This window comes from Oncorhynchus gorbuscha, linkage group LG11 (assembly GCF_021184085.1).
Source record: "Oncorhynchus gorbuscha isolate QuinsamMale2020 ecotype Even-year linkage group LG11, OgorEven_v1.0, whole genome shotgun sequence".
Taxonomy (NCBI): domain Eukaryota; kingdom Metazoa; phylum Chordata; class Actinopteri; order Salmoniformes; family Salmonidae; genus Oncorhynchus; species Oncorhynchus gorbuscha.
In genome coordinates, this window is record NC_060183.1 from 48,747,517 (window position 1) to 48,770,178 (window position 22,662).

The 22,662-nt window shown below is 43.9% G+C and overlaps 1 protein-coding gene across 2 annotated transcripts in view; it reads right to left on the reverse strand.

Moving 5' to 3' along the window:
- The window catches only part of LOC124048829 (anthrax toxin receptor 1-like), a 49,461-nt gene extending 27,814 nt beyond the window's left edge, over positions 1–21,647 (reverse strand). The window contains exons 1-2 of one of the 2 annotated variants that reach the window (XM_046369946.1): positions 21,492–21,647; positions 21,216–21,391 (exon numbers count right to left, since the gene is read on the reverse strand). In XM_046369946.1, the coding sequence (XP_046225902.1) occupies positions 21,216–21,370 (155 nt within the window). In that variant the 5' untranslated portion in view covers positions 21,371–21,391; positions 21,492–21,647. Of the gene's footprint in view, positions 1–21,215; positions 21,392–21,486 lie in introns of both variants that reach the window. The other variant, XM_046369945.1, reaches the window with a different exon arrangement.
- Between the last annotated feature and the right edge of the window lie 1,015 nt (positions 21,648–22,662).

A 22,662-nucleotide genomic window follows, 5' to 3' on the forward strand; every position in this document is an offset into this window, starting at 1 on the left:
GAGTGCGCCAGGAGGCGCTCGGTGAGTGGGGGGGTACTGTTATGTTTTGTCATTAATTATCATGTCTTGTCCCTGTGCTTCCCATTCTATTAGTTTCCCTCTGCTGGTCTTATTAGGTTCTTTCCCTCTTTCTATCCCTCTCTCTCCCCCTCCCTCTCTCACTCTCTCGCTCTCTCTTCTCTCTATCGTTCCGTTCCTGCTCCCAGCTGTTCCTATTCCCCTAATCATCATTTAGTCTTCCCACACCTGTTCCCGATCCTTTTCCCTGATTAGAGTCCCTATTTCTCTCCTTGTTTCCCGTACCTGCCCTGTCAGATCCTCATTTATATTCACCGTGCTGTGTCTATGTTTTGCCCTGTCGTGTCGTGTTTCCCTCAGATGCTGCGTGGTGAGCAGGTGTCTGAGTCTGCTAGGTTCAAGTGCCTTCCCGAGGCAACCTGCAGTTCTCGATCAAGTCTCCAGTCTGTTCTCGTCTTTACGTGTAGTATTATGCTTTTTGTTTTGTAATGTTTATTCTGGATTAAATACTCTGTTTTCGCCAAGTCGCTTTTGGGTCCTCATTCACCAGCATGACACACAGACTGTAGGACTTATATTAGGCATTTTGACTGTTGTATTAGTAAATTCCACTCTGTATGTTGGCTTGTTATAGCCATTTGCATTGCACATTCCATTGCACAGCCTCTGTATCCATATCAATAAATGAGACAAAACAAAATATTGATAAAATCTTGGCTATAACCTGTTCTGGGCGAAATATCCACGGGGTCCCAAATGATTAAGACTATTTGTAGCCTATTCGTCTTGCCAGATCTGTTTTCCCTATCGGCCACTGCACATGCTTCTTCAAATAGTTTGTTAAACATTTATTTAGAGGCTATATTTATAGGCCTGTGATAAAAACAGTTATAAAACACAAAGAGTTCTAAATTACTTTGCAAGATACCAGCACACAAAATTATAGCCTAAATTGCCATTTCTACAAGTCGAAGGACTATTTTTTATTTGGATATAATGGTGGAAAATGACAAGATTGTTTTAACACTGTTTATGCATCGAATAGCTTTGATGAGTACTCTGTCATCTGTGTCTGTGTGGACTGAGTTGGGCCTCTGGGGCTTGGCGCTGGCAATTGATTTATGGTGATGGAACCTAGATTGAATTGGTGTTTGTGTACTGAGGTATCAGGGAGGAGATGTCTTTGGTATGGATAGCGGATAAGAAGAAGAACGCTGATTTCTATACAATTGGAACAGTCTTCACAGTAAATGCTATCTGGCTGGGGGATACTCCTTTCTCACATACAAATCCTAACCTTTTGACTCATTTGTAGTGGCAGAATCAGAATTTTTTAGGTAACATTTATAAATAAGATGTTTTTTCTTCTTCATTTAATAGCATGCTTATGTGGGCAAAAGTTGCTTGGGCCCAGAGAGGGGAGAGGTCTGGTTAATCTTATCTGTGAATATGTCATGTGTAAACGTATCTTTTAAACCATGTGAAGGGATGATTGAGGGGGAACCAATTATCTCTTGGCTCCACAATGTCTGTGTGCCAGTCACTGTCTCTCTGTGATCTTGTCCAGGAGGGGTGTATTTGATATATGCCATTGGAAGAGGTAGTGTTTTTGGTTCTGAGTGGTACCAAGAGCGAGATAAGAACATAGTTTAGGAGACCAAAGCTGAACGATAATTTATAGCCAATGCTGTCTGGCTATGTGTGTCTTTGCTATAAAGGATCTCAGTTGCAATGTGTAAGCACTCTCAGAGAATTCATTTATAGACACTGAAGTTATCTGAGAGTCACAGGGTTGTGATGGAGCTCATATAATTAAAGATGGACTTTATGATAACTGAATTGTGTGTGGTTTGCTCTCTTGTGATTTGGTAATACAGGACATTTTCACGACACATTCCACACATCTGTTGTTAGTCATGTATTCAGGAGGATGTGTCTTAACTATAAAATGCTGTGGCTCAGTTCTACTCGTTGGGTTCTCAGCAATCAACTTCGAGTGAATGTTGACCAGCTCCATTACTGCAATAATTAATCAATATTAAAGCATCTCTCACTTGGTTAGAATTTCCACCACAATAGGCTTACATTTAACATTGAATTATTAAAGTGACAGGCTAAAGAACTTGATCATTTTGAATACTCACATGGATTTCAATAAAGAAATGGATAAGTCTGTTCATTTCTCTTTGATTGAGTTCCTATTGCAACTCAGACAAATGACTGACGTACTGACTGACTGAACTAAATGAAGGATGAATTAAATGTTCAAATGTGTTGGAATGACGAGTTGCACGCATCATGCACGCTCTGCACTTTATTTGGCTAGTAGGCAAATATTAGAGTATAATGACTCTATTGGTGCATGCCTCCAGATGGGCATCTTCTGAGGCTGAGGGGTGCTGTTTCGAAGGCTCATAGTACTGTGTTGCTGCACGGAGATCACAAGCTCTTCAGCTGGGCAACAGTGTTGTGATGGAGCCTATACGGAGACTACCCAAGACCACTGCAACAGAGTTATTGTAAAGTGTGGGAATAAGCGTATGCCAGATTTATAAGGGCACAAGGCGAGATCTATATGCAGACACGAGGCAGAAGGTTGAGCTCCAGTATCTATTATAACACAAGTGGTAGGCAAAAGGCAGGTCGGATACAGGTGAGAGTTCATAAACCAGGTCAGAGTCCAACCAGTACAGAGCGTTAGACAGTCTCGAGGTCAGGACAGGAAGAATGGTCAGGCAGGCGGGTTCGGTGTCAGGACAGGCAAGGGTCAAAACCAGGATGACTAGGAAAAATAGAGATTGGAGGGGATATAGGAGCTAAGAGATGACATCTGGTTGACTTGGCAAACCAGACAAACTGGCACAGAGAGACAGAAAACACAAGTATAAATACACCAGGGATGATGAGCGATACCTGGAGGGGGTGGAGTCAAGGACAGGTGAAACAGATCAGGGTGTGACACTATGTTTAACCTCTCCCTTGTTAATTTCAAAGTCCATATGTTCATGACCCGATTCATATAAAGTCTTATTAACCCCTCCTACAGAATATGCTTTGGCAAGATTTTGAGTGATGAAATAAATATGAAAATAATCTATAAAAAAAAACACAAAAAAAAAACATTTTGAGTGGCAAAGAATCCAGTGGTCAAACCTAATTCATAGATTCACCAAACATCTATTATAAGTTTCATTATTCCTGGTAGATACTACTGTTTATGATTGCAGACAGAGCCCAGAGAATGGGATGGTGCAATGTTTAATTAGTCATATTTTGATACGGTGCATGCATGGCGATGTCCACGTCACCCAGAGATAATTATGCCCATGCTATAGAGACACACCTAGTGAACTGAAACTTCACTGTTGTAGGCATAATACAGTTATTGCTACCTATACTTGCGTTTGTTGGTGAGATTAAACTACCGAAACTCCATAAGGTGTTATTGTACGTCAAAATTGAAACACAAGATATGTTCGAGCCTAAAATGTTAGTCCGTAATCGGAACATGGTGTTTGTACATTCACAGATTAAATGTTACGTTTCATGTTTCACGCATGTTTTTTTTACGATCCTAACAATTACGTGGGGAGTTTCTTACGATCCTAACGATACGTACGTTCAACTTTTGGGAGGTATCTCGCTCCATACATTTGAGTCCTTGTGACTGCCATTCAAATTCGCTACAACGTTCTGCTGCTTAGCCTAGGCGAACACCTTGCATAGCCTACAGTATCTTAGAGAGTCTAACAGCTACAGATGTAGAATCTTAATTTGATTACTCTTTTGTTGCTGAGAATTTTCCTGCATGAGGTTTAAAAAGGCTTCTAATGTGTGTAATTTCCACTTTAAAATGTCAGACTTGATTTGCCCTAATGAAAGATGTATCAACCCCTAAAATAAATATGAATTCTAATCCACATAATAATGACCATTTCCTGTCGCTGCAGGGTTATTTTCCTGCTGTTGAAAACTGTCTCAAATTAAGACCCTACATCTATAGGTTTATATGACCAAAGGGAAGTTCATAATAACAACTTTATTCAACTTTAACAACTTCATTCATGGTCCTTTACTAACAGTAGTATTTCCAACCTTATGACAACTATCTTTCTAATGACTGTAGGTTAGTAGTCTACATGAGCAGACCCAATAAAACTAATTATATTGGGATTCTGGAGACTGGGGGCTGTGCTTGTGTAGCCTGTGTGTCTCATGTCAACCCGCCCTCCAAATTCGCAACAACACCTCCTTTTTGCAGGCCATTATAACCCTACAGTGGCCCACTAGATGGAGTACCCATTACCTGAAGGCGAATAGTTAGAGTGGGCAAGTGAAAATAATTAGAATATGGTGGGTGAAAAGAGCCAAAAATGAGCCAAACTACCTACTGTCGCGTACCATTAAAACACAGGAGAATGCTGAGGGGAGGATGGCTCATAATAATGGCCAGAACGGAGCAAATGGAATGGCATCAAACACCAGGAAACCATGTGTTTGATGTATTTGATACTATTCCACTGATTCCGCTCCAGTCATTACCCCAAGCCCGTTATATTTTCTTTATTTTAGGTAACAAAGAAGTCCTCTGCTGGCAACTGTAGCCTATATTCTGCAGTTGTTTTTTTGGCACCGTTGCATTTGATGTAAACCGCATGGCAATTATGCACTCCAACGGTGATTATATGCAACATGCATCAATCCCCAGTACTCTATCTAAGAATGTATGTATTATCACAATCATCTAGCTTATATATTATACAGTTGAAGTTGGAAGTTTACATACACCTTAGCCAAATACATTTAAACTCAGTTTTCACAATTCCTGACATTTAATCCTAGTAAATAATTCCCTGTCTTAGGTCAGTTAGGATCACCACTTCATTTTAAGATTGTGAAATGTCAAAATAATAACAGAAAGAATGATTTATTTCAGCTTTTATTTCTTTCATCACATTCCCAGTGGGTCAGGAGTTTTCATACTCTCAATTAGTATTTGGTAGCATTGCCTTTAAATTGTTTAACCTGGGTCAAACGTTTCAGGTAGCCTTCCACAAGCGTCCCACAATAAGTTTGGTGAATTTTGGCCCATTCCTTCTGACAGAGCTGGTGTAACTGAGACAGGTTTGTAGGCCTCCTTTCTCACACACGCTTTTTCAGTTCTGCCCACAAATATTCTATGGGATAGAGGTCAGGGCTTTGTGATGGCCACTCCAATACCTTGACTTTGTTGTCCATAAGCCATTTTGCTACAACTCTGGAAGTATGCTTGGGGTCATTGTCCATTTGGAAGACCCATTTGCGACTAAGCTTTAACTTCCTGACTGATGTCTTGAGATGTTGCTTCAATATATCCACATAATGGTCCCTCCTCATGATGCCATCTATTTTGTGAAGTACACAAGTCCCTCCTGCAGCAAAGCACCCCCACAACATGATGCTGCCACCCCGTGCTTCATGGTTGGGATGGTGTTCTTCGGCTTGCAAGCCTCCCCCTTTCTCCTCCAAACATAATGATGGTCATTTTGGCCAAGCAATTCTAATTTTGTTTCATCAGACCAGATGACATTTCTCCATAAAGTACAATCTTTGTCCCCATGTGCAGGCTTTTTTTATGTCAGTTTTGGAGCAGTGGCTTCTTCCTTGCTGAGCGGCCTTTCAGGTTAAGTCGAAATAGGACTCATTTTTACTGTGGATATAGATACTTTTGTACCTGTTTACTCCAGCATCTTCTCATGGTCCTTTGCTGTTGTTCTGGGGTTGATTTGCACTTTTTGCACCAAAGTACGTTCATCTCTAGGAGACAGAACGCGTCTCCTTCCTGAGTGGTATGACGGCATTTTTTACAGAGGTCTTGGCTGATTTCTTTTGATTTTCCCACGATATCAAGCAAAGAGGCACTGAGTTTGAGGGTAGGCCTTGAGGTACACCTCGAATTGACTCAAATGATGTCAATTAGCCTATCAGAAGCTTCTAAAGCCATGATGTTATTTTCTGGAATTTTCCAAGCTGTTTAAAGGCACAGTCAAATTAGTGTAAGTAAACTTCTGACCGACTGGAATTGTGATACAGTGAATTATAAGTGAAATAATCTGTCTGTGAACATTTGTTGGAAAAATTACTGTGTCATGCACAAAGAAGATGTCCTAACCGACTTGCCAAAACTATAGTTTGTTAACAAGAAATTTGTGGAGTGGTTGAAAAACTAGTTTTAATGACTCCAACCTAAGTGTATGTAAATTTCCGACATCAACTGTAGTTGTGATAAAATCTAAATCTGTGCAACCACTTAAGGGTAGCCTAAACTCCAACGGATATTTCACTGTTCCTTTCTTATAATTCACATATCTCCGCTGGCATCTCGCCTATCTCTTCCCCCTCTCTCTAGCTCTTAAACGAGCCGCCTATAGCTATATATTGACAAGAACAGCGACATAGTTTGAAACGATTTGTAAATAAGAATAGGCATAGGCCTATTCGAGGTGGGAAGCATCGATTGATCCTCTTTCTTGCCGAATTGCTATTAAATAGGCTACAGTGTTGGCAATGAGCCTGCGGGGAAGTTATCACACTGATGCATTACAAAAAAACTTGTGGCTATGCAAATCGTCCATGACAGGAGTTCAGGGGCAGCCTTTGAGCCTGACAGGCACTTGCCATCCGTCTCGATGCAATACTTGCATTAGGCTACATTCACAAGATAAGAAAGTGTAAATAAAACACATATTTGTTTTAGGTTGCAGCTAGTAACCTTGTTGTCTAGCAGTCTGGAGCGTGAAGTCGTGAACTCTGCTGGTCGGCTACTACATAGCAACCTAGCAGTGCCAAAAGCCATGGTCTGCCATAGAAAGCCTATGTAAATTACAATGGCCAGAACGGCCAAACAAAAATGTTTTATACACACGTTTTGCCCTTTAAAATTGGTTTATTATGATCAAGTTCGATCTCCACAGTAAATTATTTTAAAATTTTGCTAGAAATCAAGATATTTCATTACATAGTGATCCATTCTGACTACTACTATTTGCCCTCAGCTCCCAGCTGTGCCCTGGACACCATTTGTGAATTGATCGCCCCCCATCTAGCTTCAGAGTTTGTTCTGTTAGGTGACCTAAACTGGGATATACTTAACACCCCGGCAGTCCTACAATCTAAGCTAAATGCCCTCAATCTCACGCAAATTATCAAGGAACCCACCAGGTACAACCCTAAATCTGTAAACAAGGGCACCCTCATAGACGTCATCCTGACCAACTGGCCCTCCAAATACACCTCCGCAAATGAGGTGAGAAGGGAGGTAAAGGCAAAAAAGGCCATGGTGGCAAAGTAAATACAATATAGCAAGTAAAACACTGGAATGGTAGTTTTGCAATGGAAGAATGTGCAAAGTAGACATAAAAATAATGGGGTGCAAAGGAGCAAAATAAATAAATAAATTAAATACAGTTGGGAAAGAGGTAGTTGTTTGGGCTAAATTATAGGTGGGCTATGTACAGGTGCAGTAATCTGTAAGATGCTCTGACAGTTGGTGCTTAAAGCTAGTGAGGGAGATAAGTGTTTCCAGTTTCAGAGATTTTTGCAGTTTGTTCCAGTCACTGGCAGCAGAGAACTGGAAGGAGAGGCGGCCAAAGAAAGAATTGGTTTTGGGGGTGACCAGAGAGATATACCTGCTGGAGCGTGTGCTACAGGTGGGAGATGCTATGGTGACCAGCGAGCTGAGATAAGGGGGACTTTACCTAGCAGGGTCTTGTAGATGACATGGAGCCAGTGGGTTTGGCGACGAGTATGAAGCGAGGGCCAGCCAACGAGAGCGTACAGGTCGCAATGGTGGGTAGTATATGGGGCTTTGGTGACAAAACGGATTGCACTGTGATAGACTGCATCCAATTTGTTGAGTAGGGTATTGGAGGCTATTTTGTAAATGACATCGCCAAAGTCGAGGATTGGTAGGATGGTCAGTTTTACAAGGGTATGTTTGGCAGCATGAGTGAAGGATGCTTTGTTGCGAAATAGGAAGCCAATTCTAGATTTAACTTTGGATTGGAGATGTTTGATATGGGTCTGGAAGGAGAGTTTACAGTCTAACCAGACACCTAAGTATTTGTAGTTGTCCACGTATTCTAAGTCAGAGCCGTCCAGAGTAGTGATGTTGGACAGGCGGGTAGGTGCAGGTAGCGATCGGTTGAAGAGCATGGATTTAGTTGTACTTGTATTTAAGATCAATTGGAGGCCACGGAAGGAGAGTTGTATGGCATTGAAGCTTGCCTGGAGGGTTGTTAACACAGTGTCCAAAGAAGGGCCGGAAGTATACAGAATGGTGTCGTCTGCGTAGAGGTGGATCAGGGACTCACCAGCAGCAAGAGCGACCTCATTGATATATACAGAGCAGAGAGTCGGTCCAAGAATTGAACCCTGTGGCACCCCCATAGAGACTGCCAGAGGTCCGGACAGCAGACCCTCCGATTTGACACACTGAACTCTATCAGAGAAGTAGTTGGTGAACCAGGCGAGGCAATCATTTGAGAAACCAAGGCTGTCGAGTCTGCCGATGAGGATGTGGTGGTTGACAGAATCGAAAGCCTTGGCCAGATCAATGAATACGGCTGCACAGTAATGTTTCTTATCGATGGCGGTTAAGATATCGTTTAGGACCTTGAGCGTGGCTGAGGTGCACCCATGACCAGCTCTGAAACCAGATTGCATAGCAGAGAAGGTATGGTTAGATTCGAAATGGTCGGTAATCTGTTTGTTGACTTGGCTTTCGAAGACCTTAGAAAGGCATGGTAGGATAGATATAGGTCTGTAGCAGTTTGGGTCAAGAGTGTCCCCCCCTTTGAAGAGGGGGATGACCGCAGCTGCTTTCCAATCTTTGGGAATCTCAGACGACACGAAAGAGAGGTTGAACAGGCTAGTAATAGGGGTGGCAACAATTTCGGCAGATAATTTTAGAAAGAAAGGGTCCAGATTGTCTAGCCCGGCTGATTTGTAGGGGTCCAGATTTTTCAGCTCTTTCAGAACATCAGCTGAATGGATTTGGGAGAAGGAGAAATGGGGAAGGCTTGGGCGAGTTGCTGTTGGGGGTGCAGTGCTGTTGACCGGGGTAGGAGTAGCCAGGTGGAAAGCATGGCCAGCCGTAGAAAAATGCTTATTGAAATTCTCAATTATGGTGGATTTATCAGTGGTGACAGTGTTTCCTATCTTCAGTGCAGTGGGCAGCTGGGAGGAGGTGTTCTTATTCTCCATGGACTTTACAGTGTCCCAGAACTTTTTGAGTTAGTGTTGCAGGAAGCAAATTTCTGCTTGAAAAAGCTAGCCTTGGCTTTTCTAACTGCCTGTGTATAATGGTTTCTAGCTTCCCTGAATAGCTGCATATCACGGGGCTGTTCGATGCTAATGCAGAACGCCATAGGATGTTTTTGTGTTGGTTAAGGGCAGTCAGGTCTGGGGAGAACCAAGGGCTATATCTGTTCCTGGTTCTAAATTTCTTGAATGGGGCATGTTTATTTAAGATGGTTAGGAAGGCATTTTAAAAAAATATCCAGGCATCCTCTACTGACGGGATGAGATCAATATCCTTCCAGGATACCCCGGCCAGGTCGATTAGAAAGGCCTGCTCGCTGAAGTGTTTCAGGGAGCGTTTTACAGTGATGAGTGGAGGTCGTTTGACCGCTGACCCATTACGGATGCAGGCAATGAGGCAGTGATCGCTGAGATCTTGGTTGAAGACAGCAGAGGTGTATTTAGAGGGGAAGTTGGTTAGGATGATATCTATGAGGGTGCCCGTGTTTAAGGCTTTGGGGGGGTACCTGGTAGGTTCATTGATAATTTGAGTGAGATTGAGGGCATCAAGTTTAGATTGTAGGATGGCTGGGGTGTTAAGCATGTTCCAGTTTAGGTCGCCTAGCAGCACGAGCTCTGAAGATAGATGGGGGGCAATCAGTTCACATATGGTGTCCAGAGCACAGCTGGGGGCAGAGGGTGGTCTATAGCAGGCGGCAACGGTGAGAGACTTGTTTTTAGAGAGGTGGATTTTTAGAAGTTGAAGTTCAAATTGTTTGGGTACAGACCTGGATAGTAGGACAGAACTCTGCAGGCTATCTTTGCAGTAGATTGCAACACCGCCCCCTTTGGCAGTTCTATCTTGTCTGAAAATGTTGTAATTTGGAATTACAATTTCAGAATTTTTGGTGGTCTTCCTAAGCCAGGATTCAGACACAGCTAGAACATCCGGGTTGGCAGAGTGTGCTAAAGCAGTGAATAGAACAAACTTAGGGAGGAGGCTTCTAATGTTAACATGCATGAAACCAAGGCTATTACGGTTACAGAAGTCATCAAAAGAGAGCGCCTGGGGAATAGGAGTGGAGCTAGGCATTGCAGGGCCTGGATTCACCTCTACATCGCCAGAGGAACATAGGAGGAGAAGAATAAGGGTACGGCTAAAAGCAATAAGAATTGGTCGTCTATAACGTCTGGAACAGAGAGTAAAAGGAGGTTTCTGGGGGCGATAAAATAGCATCAAGGTATAATGTACAGACAAATGTATGGTAGGATGTGAATACAGTGGAGGTAGACCTAGGTATTGAGTGATGAAGAGAGAGATATTGTCTCTAGAAACATCATTGAAACTAGGAGATGTCATTGTATGTGTGGGTGGTGGAACTAATAAATTGGATAATGTATAGTGAGCAGGACTAGAGGCTCTACAGTGAAATAAGCCAATAAACACTAACCAGAACAGCAATGGACAAGACATATTGACATTAATGTATGCACACATGACTGTAAGTCGCTTTGGATAAAAGCGTCCGCTAAATGGCATATATTATTATTATATTATTAAGGAGAGGCATCCTTAGTCGAGTGATCAAAAGAGTCCAGAGAGTGGAGTGGTTGGTTTCGGGGTCAAGGCGATTTAGACAGCTAGCCAGGACATCGGTAGCAAGCTAGCATAGGAAGGGGGTCTGTTGTTAGCCACCTCTTGCGTTCCGTCAGTAGATTAGTGGGGTTCCGTGTGGTAGAGGGAATTAGTCCAAATCACACAACAACAAAAATAAAATAAAAACAATAGATATAGTTATAGAGGCCCAAGAATAAACATAATAATAATAATAAAAAATAAATAAATTGTCCGATTGTCTATTCTGAGAGCTGCCGGTAAGACAGCTAACGGTTAGCAGGCCGCAGATGGGCGTTCAGGTAATGTCGAGACGGAGGAGCCAGCCGGATCTCCTTCGGGTAGACAACGTCGGCAGTCCAGTTGTGAAGGCCCGGTGGGGCTCCGCGTAGGCAGTAAAACGGTTCCGGATAGGTGACTGCAGCCCAGGAGTGATTGACGGAGCTCAGGAGTGATTTACGGAGCTGGCTAGCTCCGGAGTAATTGATGTTTGCTCCGGAATCGACGAGAGCAGATAGACACACGGATAGCAGCTGGCTAGCTGTGAGATCCGGGAATGAATGTCCAGAGAGCAGTTGAAATCCAAGGACATGGAGAGAAAAATTGGTCCGGTATGTTCCGTTCCGAGCCGCGCTGCGCCGTACAAAACTGGCGATAGATTTTCAAGCTAAAGGATAGCTGATGACCACAAACCGTGGTTAGCTGAATACTAACGATTTGCCAGTAAAGAAGCTAACTAGCTTCTGAACTAGCTTCTGATTAGCTTCTAGCTAGCTCCTGGCTACCTTCTGGCTAGCTTCTTGGAGTATCTGGCTAGCTTCTGGCTAGCTTCTTGGAGGATTGCAGATTTGAGGTAAATAATACTTATTTATAAATATAAATTGGTGAGGCGGGTTGCAGGAGAGTGTTTTGAAGATGAGTTGATGGAAAATAAAAAAAATGTATGTGAAAAAAAGTTGTAAATATATATATATACAGGACACGACAAGACGAGGACAAAAGACGTCTGAATTGCTATGCCATCTCGGGCGTTCATCACTGTCAAACGCTCCCTAAAACACTTCTGTGAGCAGGCCTTTCTAATCGACCTGGCCCGGGTATCCTGGAAGGACATTGACCTCATCCCGTCAGTTGAGGATGCCTGGTCATTCTTTAAAAGTACAAATCAGCTGGACTTGACAATCTGGACCCTCTATTTCTGAAACTATCCGCCGCCATTGTCGCAACCCCTATTACCAGCCTGTTCAACCTCTCTTTCACATCGTCTGAGATCCCCAAGGATTGGAAAGCTGCCGCAGTCATCCCCCTCTTCAAAGGGGGAGACACCCTGGACCCAAACTGTTACAGACCTATATCCATCCTGCCCTGCCTATCTAAGGTCTTCGAAAGCCAAGTCAACAAACAGGTCACTGACCATCTCGAATCCCACCGTACCTTCTCCGCTGTGCAATCTGGTTTCCGAGCCGGTCACGGGTGCACCTCAGCCACGCTCAAGGTACTAAACGATATCATAACCGCCATCGATAAAAGACAGTACTGTGCAGCCGTCTTCATCGACCTTGCCAAGGCTTTCGACTCTGTCAATCACCATATTCTTATCGGCAGACTCAGTAGCCTCGGTTTTTCGGATGACTGCCTTGCCTGGTTCACCAACTATTTGGAAGAGTTCAGTGTGTCAAAACGGAGGGCATGCTGTCCGGTCCTCTGGCAGTCTCTATGGGGGTGCCACAGGGTTCAAACCTTGGGCCAACTCTTTTCTCTGTATATATCAATGATGTTGCTTTTGCTGCGGGCAATTCCCTGATCCACCTCTACGCAGACGAAACCATTCTACATACTTCCGGCCCGTCCTTGGACACTGTGCTATCTAACCTCCAAACGAGCTTCAATGCCATACAACACTCCTTCCGTGGCCTCCAACTGCTCTTAAACGCAAGTAAAACCAAATGCATGCTTTTCAACCATTCGCTGCCTGCACCCGCACGCCTGACCAGCATTACCACCCTGGATGGTTCCGACATTGAATATGTGGACATCTATAAGTACCTAGGTGTCTGGCTAGACAGTAAACTCTCCTTCCAGAATCATATCAAACATCTCCAATCGAAAAAGGACTTCCGGTTCCGGTTGGAGCGAGTGGTCGCATCTGCACGTCGCTCCAACGGGTAGTATAACTTTTTCATTATATTTCATTATATCACAACGGTTTGATTTGTCTTATCTTAGCAATTTCTTCTCAGCTAGCTACATAGCCGTCTTTGTATCAAAGATAATTGCGTAATTATCGTATTTCGCCGTCCTAACGTAGTCTTCACTAGCCAGCTAGCTAACGTCCACTGATTAGCTGCACTGGAGAAACTATTACACTCAACTGAACGACATGATTAGTTTAGTGTTAGCTAGCTACATAGCTGTCTTTGCTGTCTTCGTATCATCGTATCCAAGATAATTGTGTTGTTTAGGTTTAGAGTGTGTAGTCTTAGAGTGATTATCTTAATTTACCGAGGTTAGCTAGCCAGCTATTTGTCGTCCTTAACGTAGGTGACTCTGCTAGCTAGCCAACAGCTAGCCAACGCTAGCCAACGTCTTCTGTATAGAACTCAACTACCCGGTCGCACTCACAGGTAGTATCACATTTTCACTTCATTTCATTACAGTACAACGGTTTGATTTGTTTGATCGTAGCTAGCTACTTAGCTAGCTACATAGCCGTCTTTGTATCAAAGATAATTGTGTAGTCTAGAGCGATTTTCTAGGTTCGCTAGCCATCTATTGTCGTTCTTTTAACGCAACGTAACGTAAACAACACTGCTAGCTAGCCTGCTAGCCCCCGAATAGCAACACTGCAGAAACTATTACACTCAACGGAACGACTTGATTAGTGTAGTGTCAACAACGCACCCACTGCCAGCTGGCCTACTTCAGCAGTACTGTATCATTTTAATCATTTTAGTCAATAAGATTCTTGCTACGTAGCTTAACTTTCTGAACATTCGAGACGTGTAGTCCACTTGTCATTCCAATCTCCTTTGCATTAGCGTAGCCTCTTCTGTAGCCTGTCAACTATGTGTCTGTTTATCCCTGTTCTCTCCTCTCTGCACAGACCATACAAACGCTCCTCACCGCGTGGCCGCGGCCACCCTACTCTGGTGGTCCCAGCGCGCACGACCCACGTGGAGTTCCAGGTCTCCGGTAGCCTCTGGAACTGCCAATCTGCGGTCAACAAGGCAGAGTTCATCTCAGCCTATGCCTCCCTCCAGTCCCTCGACTTCTTGGCACTGACGGAAACATGGATCACCACAGACAACACTGCTACTCCTACTGCTCTCTCTTCGTCCGCCCACGTGTTCTCGCACACCCCGAGAGCGTCTGGTCAGCGGGGTGGTGGCACCGGGATCCTCATCTCTCCCAAGTGGTCATTCTCTCTTTCTCCCCTTACCCATCTGTCTATCGCCTCCTTTGAATTCCATGCTGTCACAGTTACTAGCCCTTTCAAGCTTAACATCCTTATCATTTATCGCCCTCCAGGTTCCCTCGGAGTGTTCATCAATGAGCTTGATGCCTTGATAAGCTCCTTTCCTGAGGACGGCTCACCTCTCACAGTTCTGGGCGACTTTAACCTCCCCACGTCTACCTTTGACTCTTTCCTCTCTGCCTCCTTCTTTCCACTCCTCTCCTCTTTTGACCTCACCCTCTCACCTTCCCCCTACTCACAAGGCAGGCAATACGCTCGACCTCATCTTTACTAGATGCTGTTCTTCCACTAACCTCATTGCAACTCCCCTCCAAGTCTCCGACCACTGCCTTGTATCCTTTTCCCTCTCGCTCTCATCCAACACCTCCCACACTGCCCCTACTCGGATGGTATCGCGCCGTCCCAACCTTCGCTCTCTCTCCCCCGCTACTCTCTCCTCTTCCATCCTATCATCTCTTCCCTCCGCTCAAACCTTCTCCCACCTATCTCCTGATTCTGCCTCCTCAACCCTCCTCTCCTCCCTCTCTGCATCCCTTGACTCTCTATGTCCCCTATCCTCCAGGCCGGCTCGGTCCTCCCCTCCCGCTCCGTGGCTCGATGACTCATTGCGAGCTCACAGAACAGGGCTCCGGGCAGCCGAGCGGAAATGGAGGAAAACTCGCCTCCCTGCGGACCTGGCATCCTTTCACTCCCTCCTCTCTACATTTTCCTCCTCTGTCTCTGCTGCTAAAGCCACTTTCTACCACGCTAAATTCCAAGCATCTGCCTCTAACCCTAGGAAGCTCTTTGCCACCTTCTCCTCCCTCCTGAATCCTCCGCCCCCTCCCCCCCCTCCTCCCTCTCTGCAGATGACTTCGTCAACCATTTTGAAAAGAAGGTCGACGACATCCGATCCTCGTTTGCTAAGTCAAACGACACCGCTGGTTCTGCTCACACTGCCCTACCCTGTGCTCTGACCTCTTTCTCCCCTCTCTCTCCAGATGAAATCTCGCGTCTTGTGACGGCCGGCCGCCCAACAACCTGCCCGCTTGACCCTATCCCCTCCTCTCTTCTCCAGACCATTTCCGGAGACCTTCTCCCTTACCTCACCTCGCTCATCAACTCATCCCTGACCGTTGGCTACGTCCCTTCCGTCTTCAAGAGAGCGAGAGTTGCACCCTTTCTGAAAAAACCTACACTCGATCCCTCCGATGTCAACAATTACAGACCAGTATCCCTTCTTTCTTTTCTCTCCAAAACTCTTGAACGTGCCGTCCTTGGCCAGCTCTCCCGCTATCTCTCTCTGAATGACCTTCTTGATCCAAATCAGTCAGGTTTCAAGACTAGTCATTCAACTGAGACTGCTCTCCTCTGTATCACGGAGGCGCTCCGCACTGCTAAAGCTAACTCTCTCTCCTCTGCTCTCATCCTTCTAGATCTATCGGCTGCCTTCGATACTGTGAACCATCAGATCCTCCTCTCCACCCTCTCCGAGTTGGGCATCTCCGGCGCGGCCCACGCTTGGATTGCGTCCTACCTGACAGGTCGCTCCTACCAGGTGGCGTGGCGAGAATCTGTCTCCTCACCACGCGCTCTCACCACTGGTGTCCCCCAGGGCTCTGTTCTTGGCCCTCTCCTATTCTCGCTATACACCAAGTCACTTGGCTCTGTCATAACCTCACATGGTCTCTCTTATCATTGCTATGCAGACGACACACAATTAATCTTCTCCTTTCCCCCTTCTGATGACCAGGTGGCGAATCGCATCTCTGCATGTCTGGCAGACATATCAGTGTGGATGACGGATCACCACCTCAAGCTGAACCTCGGCAAGACGGAGCTGCTCTTCCTCCCGGGAAGGACTGCCCGTTCCATGATCTCGCCATCACGGTTGACAACTCCATTGTGTCCTCCTCCCAGAGCGCCAAGAACCTTGGCGTGATCCTGGACAACACCCTGTCGTTCTCAACTAACATCAAGGCGGTGGCCCGTTCCTGTAGGTTCATGCTCTACAACATCCGCAGAGTACGACCCTGCCTCACACAGGAAGCGGCGCAGGTCCTAATCCAGGCACTTGTCATCTCCCGTCTGGATTACTGCAACTCGCTGTTGGCTGGGCTCCCTGCCTGTGCCATTAAACCCCTTCAACTCATCCAGAACGCCGCAGCCCGTCTGGTGTTCAACCTTCCCAAGTTCTCTCACGTCACCCCGCTCCTCCGTTCTCTCCACTGGCTTCCAGTTGAAGCTCGCATCCGCTACAAGACCATGGTGCTTGCCTACGGAGCTGTGAGGGGAACGGCACCTCAGTACCTCCAGGCTCTGATCAGGCCCTACACCCAAACAAGGGCACTGCGTTCATCCACCTCTGGCCTGCTCGCCTCCCTACCACTGAGGAAGTACAGCTCCCGCTCAGCCCAGTCAAAACTGTTCGCTGCCCTGGCCCCCCCAATGGTGGAACAAACTCCCTCACGACGCCAGGACAGCGGAGTCAATCACCACCTTCCGGAGACACCTGAAACCCCACCTCTTTAAGGAATACCTAGGATAGGTTAAGTAATCCCTCTCACCCCACCCCCCCCCTAAGTTTTAGATGCACTATTGTTAAGTGACTGTCCCACTGGATGTCATAAGGTGAATGCACCAATTTGTAAGTCGCTCTGGATAAGAGCGTCTGCTAAATGACTTAAATGTAAATGTAAATGAAAATCAAATCTAGAGTCGGCTTTCTATTCCGCAACAAAGCCTCCTTCACTCACGCCGCCAAACTTACCCTAATAAAACTGACTATCCTACCGAGCCTCGACTTCGGCGATGTCATCTACAAAATTGCTTCCAACACTCTACTCAGCAAACTGGATGCAGTTTATCACAGTGCCATCCGTTTTGTTACTAAATATATACCAACCACCACTGCGACCTGTATGCTCTAGTCGGCTGGCCCTCGCTACATATTCGTCGCCAGACCCACTGGCTCCAGGTCATCTACAAGTCCATGCTCGGTAAAGCTCCGCCTTATCTCAGTTCACTGGTCACGATGGCAACACCCATCCGTAGCACGCGCTCCAGCAGGTGTATCTCACTGATCATCCCTAAAGCCAACACTTCATTTGGCCGCCTTTCGTTCCAGTTCTCTGCTGCCTGTGACTGGAATGAATTGCAAAAATAGCTCAAGTTAGAGAGTTTTATCTCCCTCACCAACTTCAAACATCTGCTATCTGAGCAGCTAACCGATCGCTGCAGCTGTACATAGTCTATCGGTAAATAGCCCACCCATTTTTACCTACCTCATCCCCATACTGTTTTTATTTATTTACTTTTCTGCTCTTTTGCACACCAATATCTCTACCTGTACATGACCATCTGATCATTTATCACTCCAGTGTTAATCTGCAAAATTGTAATTATTCGCCTACCTCCTCATGCCTTTTGCACACAATGTATATAGACTCCCCTTTTTTTCTACTGTGTTATTGACTTGTTAATTGTTTACTCCATGTGTAACTCTGTGTTGTCTGTTCACACTGCTATGCTTTATCTTGGCCATGTCGCAGTTGCAAATGAGAACTTGTTCTCAACTAGCCTACCTGGTTAAATAAAGGTGAAATAAAAAAATAAAAAATAAAAAATCATGCAGGACACAGACCAATCATGGGCTGGCAGGCTAAGAGGAGGATCCATAGACAACAAGACTTTCTCAGGCAACATGAAAACGACTACATCGACCATGATCCTCTGCTAGTTACAGACATTTTAACCATTATCCATAGCGATTGTTTTGGTGCCATTCAGCAATATGGCACGCTTCAAATTGAAATACTTCCGGCTTCTGCACCATTGAGAGTTTTCCATAGGAATACATGGATAACGTCAGCGCTATCAGTATCTACTGGTTTTAATGTCTGTGATCTGGGTTAGCTAACAACATTAGCTAAGCTAACGTCAGCAAGTGAACAAGATAGCGAGCTAGCTAGCATTAGCATTCTTGGTTATGACATATTTAAAGACCTAGGATTTTTTGCTATTTACTTTGTCTGTGTAAATTAGGTTAACGTTCATCTAAAAGCCAAAGTCTCAGAATGGGTCAAATTGTATTCTTTTAGCTAACTATATTTGGTTAGATCACTCAGATGATGTATGAAAACAGAATAGCCAAATATCACATAGTTCAATCACATAAAATGTATATTTGCTGGGTAAAACTTTACAATAACTGTGGCCAGTGGTGGAAAAAGTACCAACTCCCATACTTGTCATACTTGAGTAAAAGTAAAGATACTTCAATAGAAAATTACTCAAGTAAAAGTGAAAGTCACCAAGTAAACTCCTACTTTGAGTAAAGGTCGTATTTTCAAACAGCTCTTACACTAAAAGGGCATTATCACAATTTTCACAGTGTTATTCCAACCTCATAGGTTGGAAATGTATATAAAATACAGGACAATTTAGTTGTTGACTGCTCTGGGCCTTTAAGCAGGCCAGAAGCCAGTTCATTCAATATTCTGCATTCTGAGATTAATGCAATTTCAACTCATGTAGTAGTCACAAGCATCTAAGCATGTTAGCATGTTGATACACTTGCCATGGATAATTTGATCTTCAAGTCTACCTGGGCCTGCTTACTGCTTATTCAGCCATATTTGTTGATAGAACATCTTAATGTCATAAGGAGTTGGCCAGAGAGCAGAAACAGCTGCATTAAAATAAATGATATACAATTATATACCATATCTGGGGTGATAGAGAAAGAAAGAAACCAAGAAAAACTCTGTAATGACAATGTTACCGATAAAAACACAGCAAATCAATATTGTTCCCCCCCGACTTTTACTGACACCTCTGAGAATACTGTGTACTTTCTTAGCTTTTTTCATTTCGACAAGAGACGTGGTGGAATAATCCTTTATCCTCTTTGGGGTGTTAATTTGAATCCATGTTATACAAATGTCATTATGATTTACTTCTATCAGGCATCTTTTCAGAATCACATCAACGTTAGTCTGAGTGAAGAGATTATCTTTGCCCTGCAGAACCAGCAGAAAGAGGATCGTGTGTGTGTGTGTGTGTGTGTGTGTGTGTGTGTGTGTGTGTGTGTGTGTGTGTGTGTGTGTGTGTGTGTGTGTGTGTGTGTGTGTGTGTGTGTGTGTGTGTGTGTGTGTGTGTGTGTGTGTGTGTGTGTGTGTGTGTGTGTGTGTGTGTGTGTGTGGGAGAGAAAGAGAGCAAGAGAATGAGACAAAGTGTGCACTAATGTAACACGTTTTCATAGAAATATGTTTTTTTAGTGCAGTCACAAAAGCAAGGACCTTTTGAAATGGGGAGTAGTTTGGGCAGCATTAAGGAAAAATATTATTCAGATGATTATTCACTGGTGCAGCACAAAGTGAGCACATTATTTTCCAAAACACCAGTCAAATAGGATAATGTCACTGCGACTTTGAGATGTGAACACTTTAGACTTGAAAAGTATGGCACATAGAGCAATGCATGGATGGATGGATCGCAACACGTGCCTTTTTCTATAAGCCCACAGATGTGCCAGAGGTTTTGAGTGATTGGCCGATTCCGACTGACACAATAGCAATACAGCAGATATGAATAGTTATAGAATGTCCCACATATTTTCTGGATCCGTTTAATTGAATACTTCAAAGATGTTGTTTCTTGAAAGTCTGAATACATTGATTGGAAAGGATTAATCAAAAGATCTCTCCTTTTTTCTCTCTCTCTCCACCTCTCTTTCTCTTCCTCCCTTTGCTTCCCTCCCACTTTTCCATCCTCCATACTGCGATATGAGTCCCAGTCCTGACACAGCTGCCAGAAACTCTGGAGCTTTGGAACATCTGGGCCTAATGGTGAAAGGGTTCTGCAGACCAGACAGACCTGGAGAGGGGGTTGGGGTCTGGAGAAAGACAGGAGCTCTCCCAACTCACTCCACATTACACTATGAAAGGGAAGTGAAGGAGCCTACCATTCATTGTCCTGCATGCTCTATGAACACAGTCACACACATGCATACTGTATTATGATTCAAGTGTGTGAAATACTGCATGTGATCTATAGAACATTCCATCTGAATGATTTGAATTTGCTCTGAGAGATGAACGGTAAAGTAGTAAAGCAAATCTAACGTACCAATGCACTGTTTTGCCACTTCCTAACTGATGTGATTGCTTTTCCAGTTTCAAGAGCTGACTTTAACTTTTTTTTTTATTGTTCTCTTTATGGTAAGTACCATATGCATCCAAATAACTTGTAAAAAAAAGATATGAACTAATGGTTTCGCGAGGCTATTTTGTTCCAAAATCAATCTTGTTTGCAAAGCAACTTTCCTATATCCTGAATAGTGTGACTGCTCACAAGAGGATGCCTATTGAATAAGACAGCACTAACTTATTCTAAGGCCAATAAGAGCACGGCAAGTTTATAGATATGTTTAGTTGGCAGTTTTTTCCATTTCTACTTTCCACTTTCCTGTAGAAATTTATGAAGCCTCGTGATAGAGCAGGTGAGGAAGCTGAGGAACTTAATTTACTTCCTCAGATTTAGCCCCCCCCTCCCCTTCCACCTAACACACTAATACATTTCCAATTAGCCCTGGAGCGATACAGTATGGCTAATCTGGCTATCATAACATTAATATTAGACTACCTTTTGTTTAGAGAAGTTTGTAAAGAAAAGTGTAATTGCTCAGTGTATTTATCTGGGTAAAATTGATAAGAATGCAGAGAAACTGCCAACGTGGTAGGTGACTTGTTGGGACTAAATGGAAGCAGAATCTTACAGAGCCGCTATGGATGCTTCTACAGTAAGGTGAGACTGGGATCTTGCAAGAAGACAGAGGAGCACACTCACTTGTCCAAAACGAAGTAAAGGTCAAACCCCCCATAGCAGGAGGACCCTGCCTCCCTCCTGTCAGGGCTTTGTCCTGCAGTGCCTGCCACCAGAATGGCCATCAGTGTGCAGATCTCTGCTGCAAGCATGGCCTGCCTGCAACTGCACAGAGACATTATTCCAGCTTCAGGAGAAGGCTGCAACGACAAAATTAACACATTAAAAAAATCCAGAACAAGTCCAAATGATCTCCTTTCAGATTGTTTCAAGTAGTTCCTGTGTTCCCCAGTACCTCACAATGCTCTAAAATGTAAGATTCCAGGCATGAAATATTCCCAGTCTGGATCAGCGTCCCATCTCCACAGCAGCGGTCCTGTGCTGGGAGACGGGAAGTGGAGCTGCTTGGCCTGAATCAGGAAGAGCTGTTCCAGGACAAACACACTCCCTCTCTCAAACACACACACACACACACACACACACACACACACACACACACACACACACACACACACACACACACACACACACACACACACACACACACACACACACACACACACACACACACACACACACACACACACACACTGGCAGAGGGGATACACTTTTGTCCCTCAATACTTTTTTCTTTCTCTCTTTATTTTGTCTTTCTTTAAAAAAAATGTGTTTTTGACTGTTCCCTACATCACCAATAGCGCCACTTAGTGGAAGGTGTGATATGACTACATTGATCATGATTCCCCTTCAGTCTCTTGTTCCTTTTCATTTTAAAACACATTAGCACACTTTTCAAAAAACTTTATGTAAAGTTTATAATAGCAAAAACCTGTAACAAATCCTGTCTGATGTACAATATGTTAAATTGTGCAAATGTTTTAGTGGATAAGTCTTTCATATTTGTTGCTTCACATGTTTTGAAGCAACATATCTACCGTACACTGGAACTAGTCAGTAGCAGCAGTATAATTTAAACCTGTCACAATCAATCAAATCTGGCTAAATTGGTAAAAGTCATTGCTTTCCAATAGGTTGTAGTGATTACAGGTTTAACTTGTTACACACTCAAAGACACAGATCATTAATAAGAACATAATCTTATTTTCTACATAAATGTTATTTTAATCATATGCATTGACTAACCTAAGGGTGCTAATTATGTTGTTCAATATGTTTCTAAACCCTTCTACATTGATATGGATGCTACTATGATTACGGATCATCCTGATGAATTGTGAATAGTGATAAGAGAGAAAATTAAAGAAGCACATCACACCCCCAAGACATGATAACCTCTCACCATTACAATAACAAAAGGAGGTTAGCGTTTTTTTAAATGCATGATTCAATTTGGATTATCCGTAATCATGATAGCATCCACATGAATACAGAAGTGTTTAGAAACATATTCCATTCTTATTTACAATTAAAGTGACTGCAAAATGATAAAATACATCATTTACCATTCATT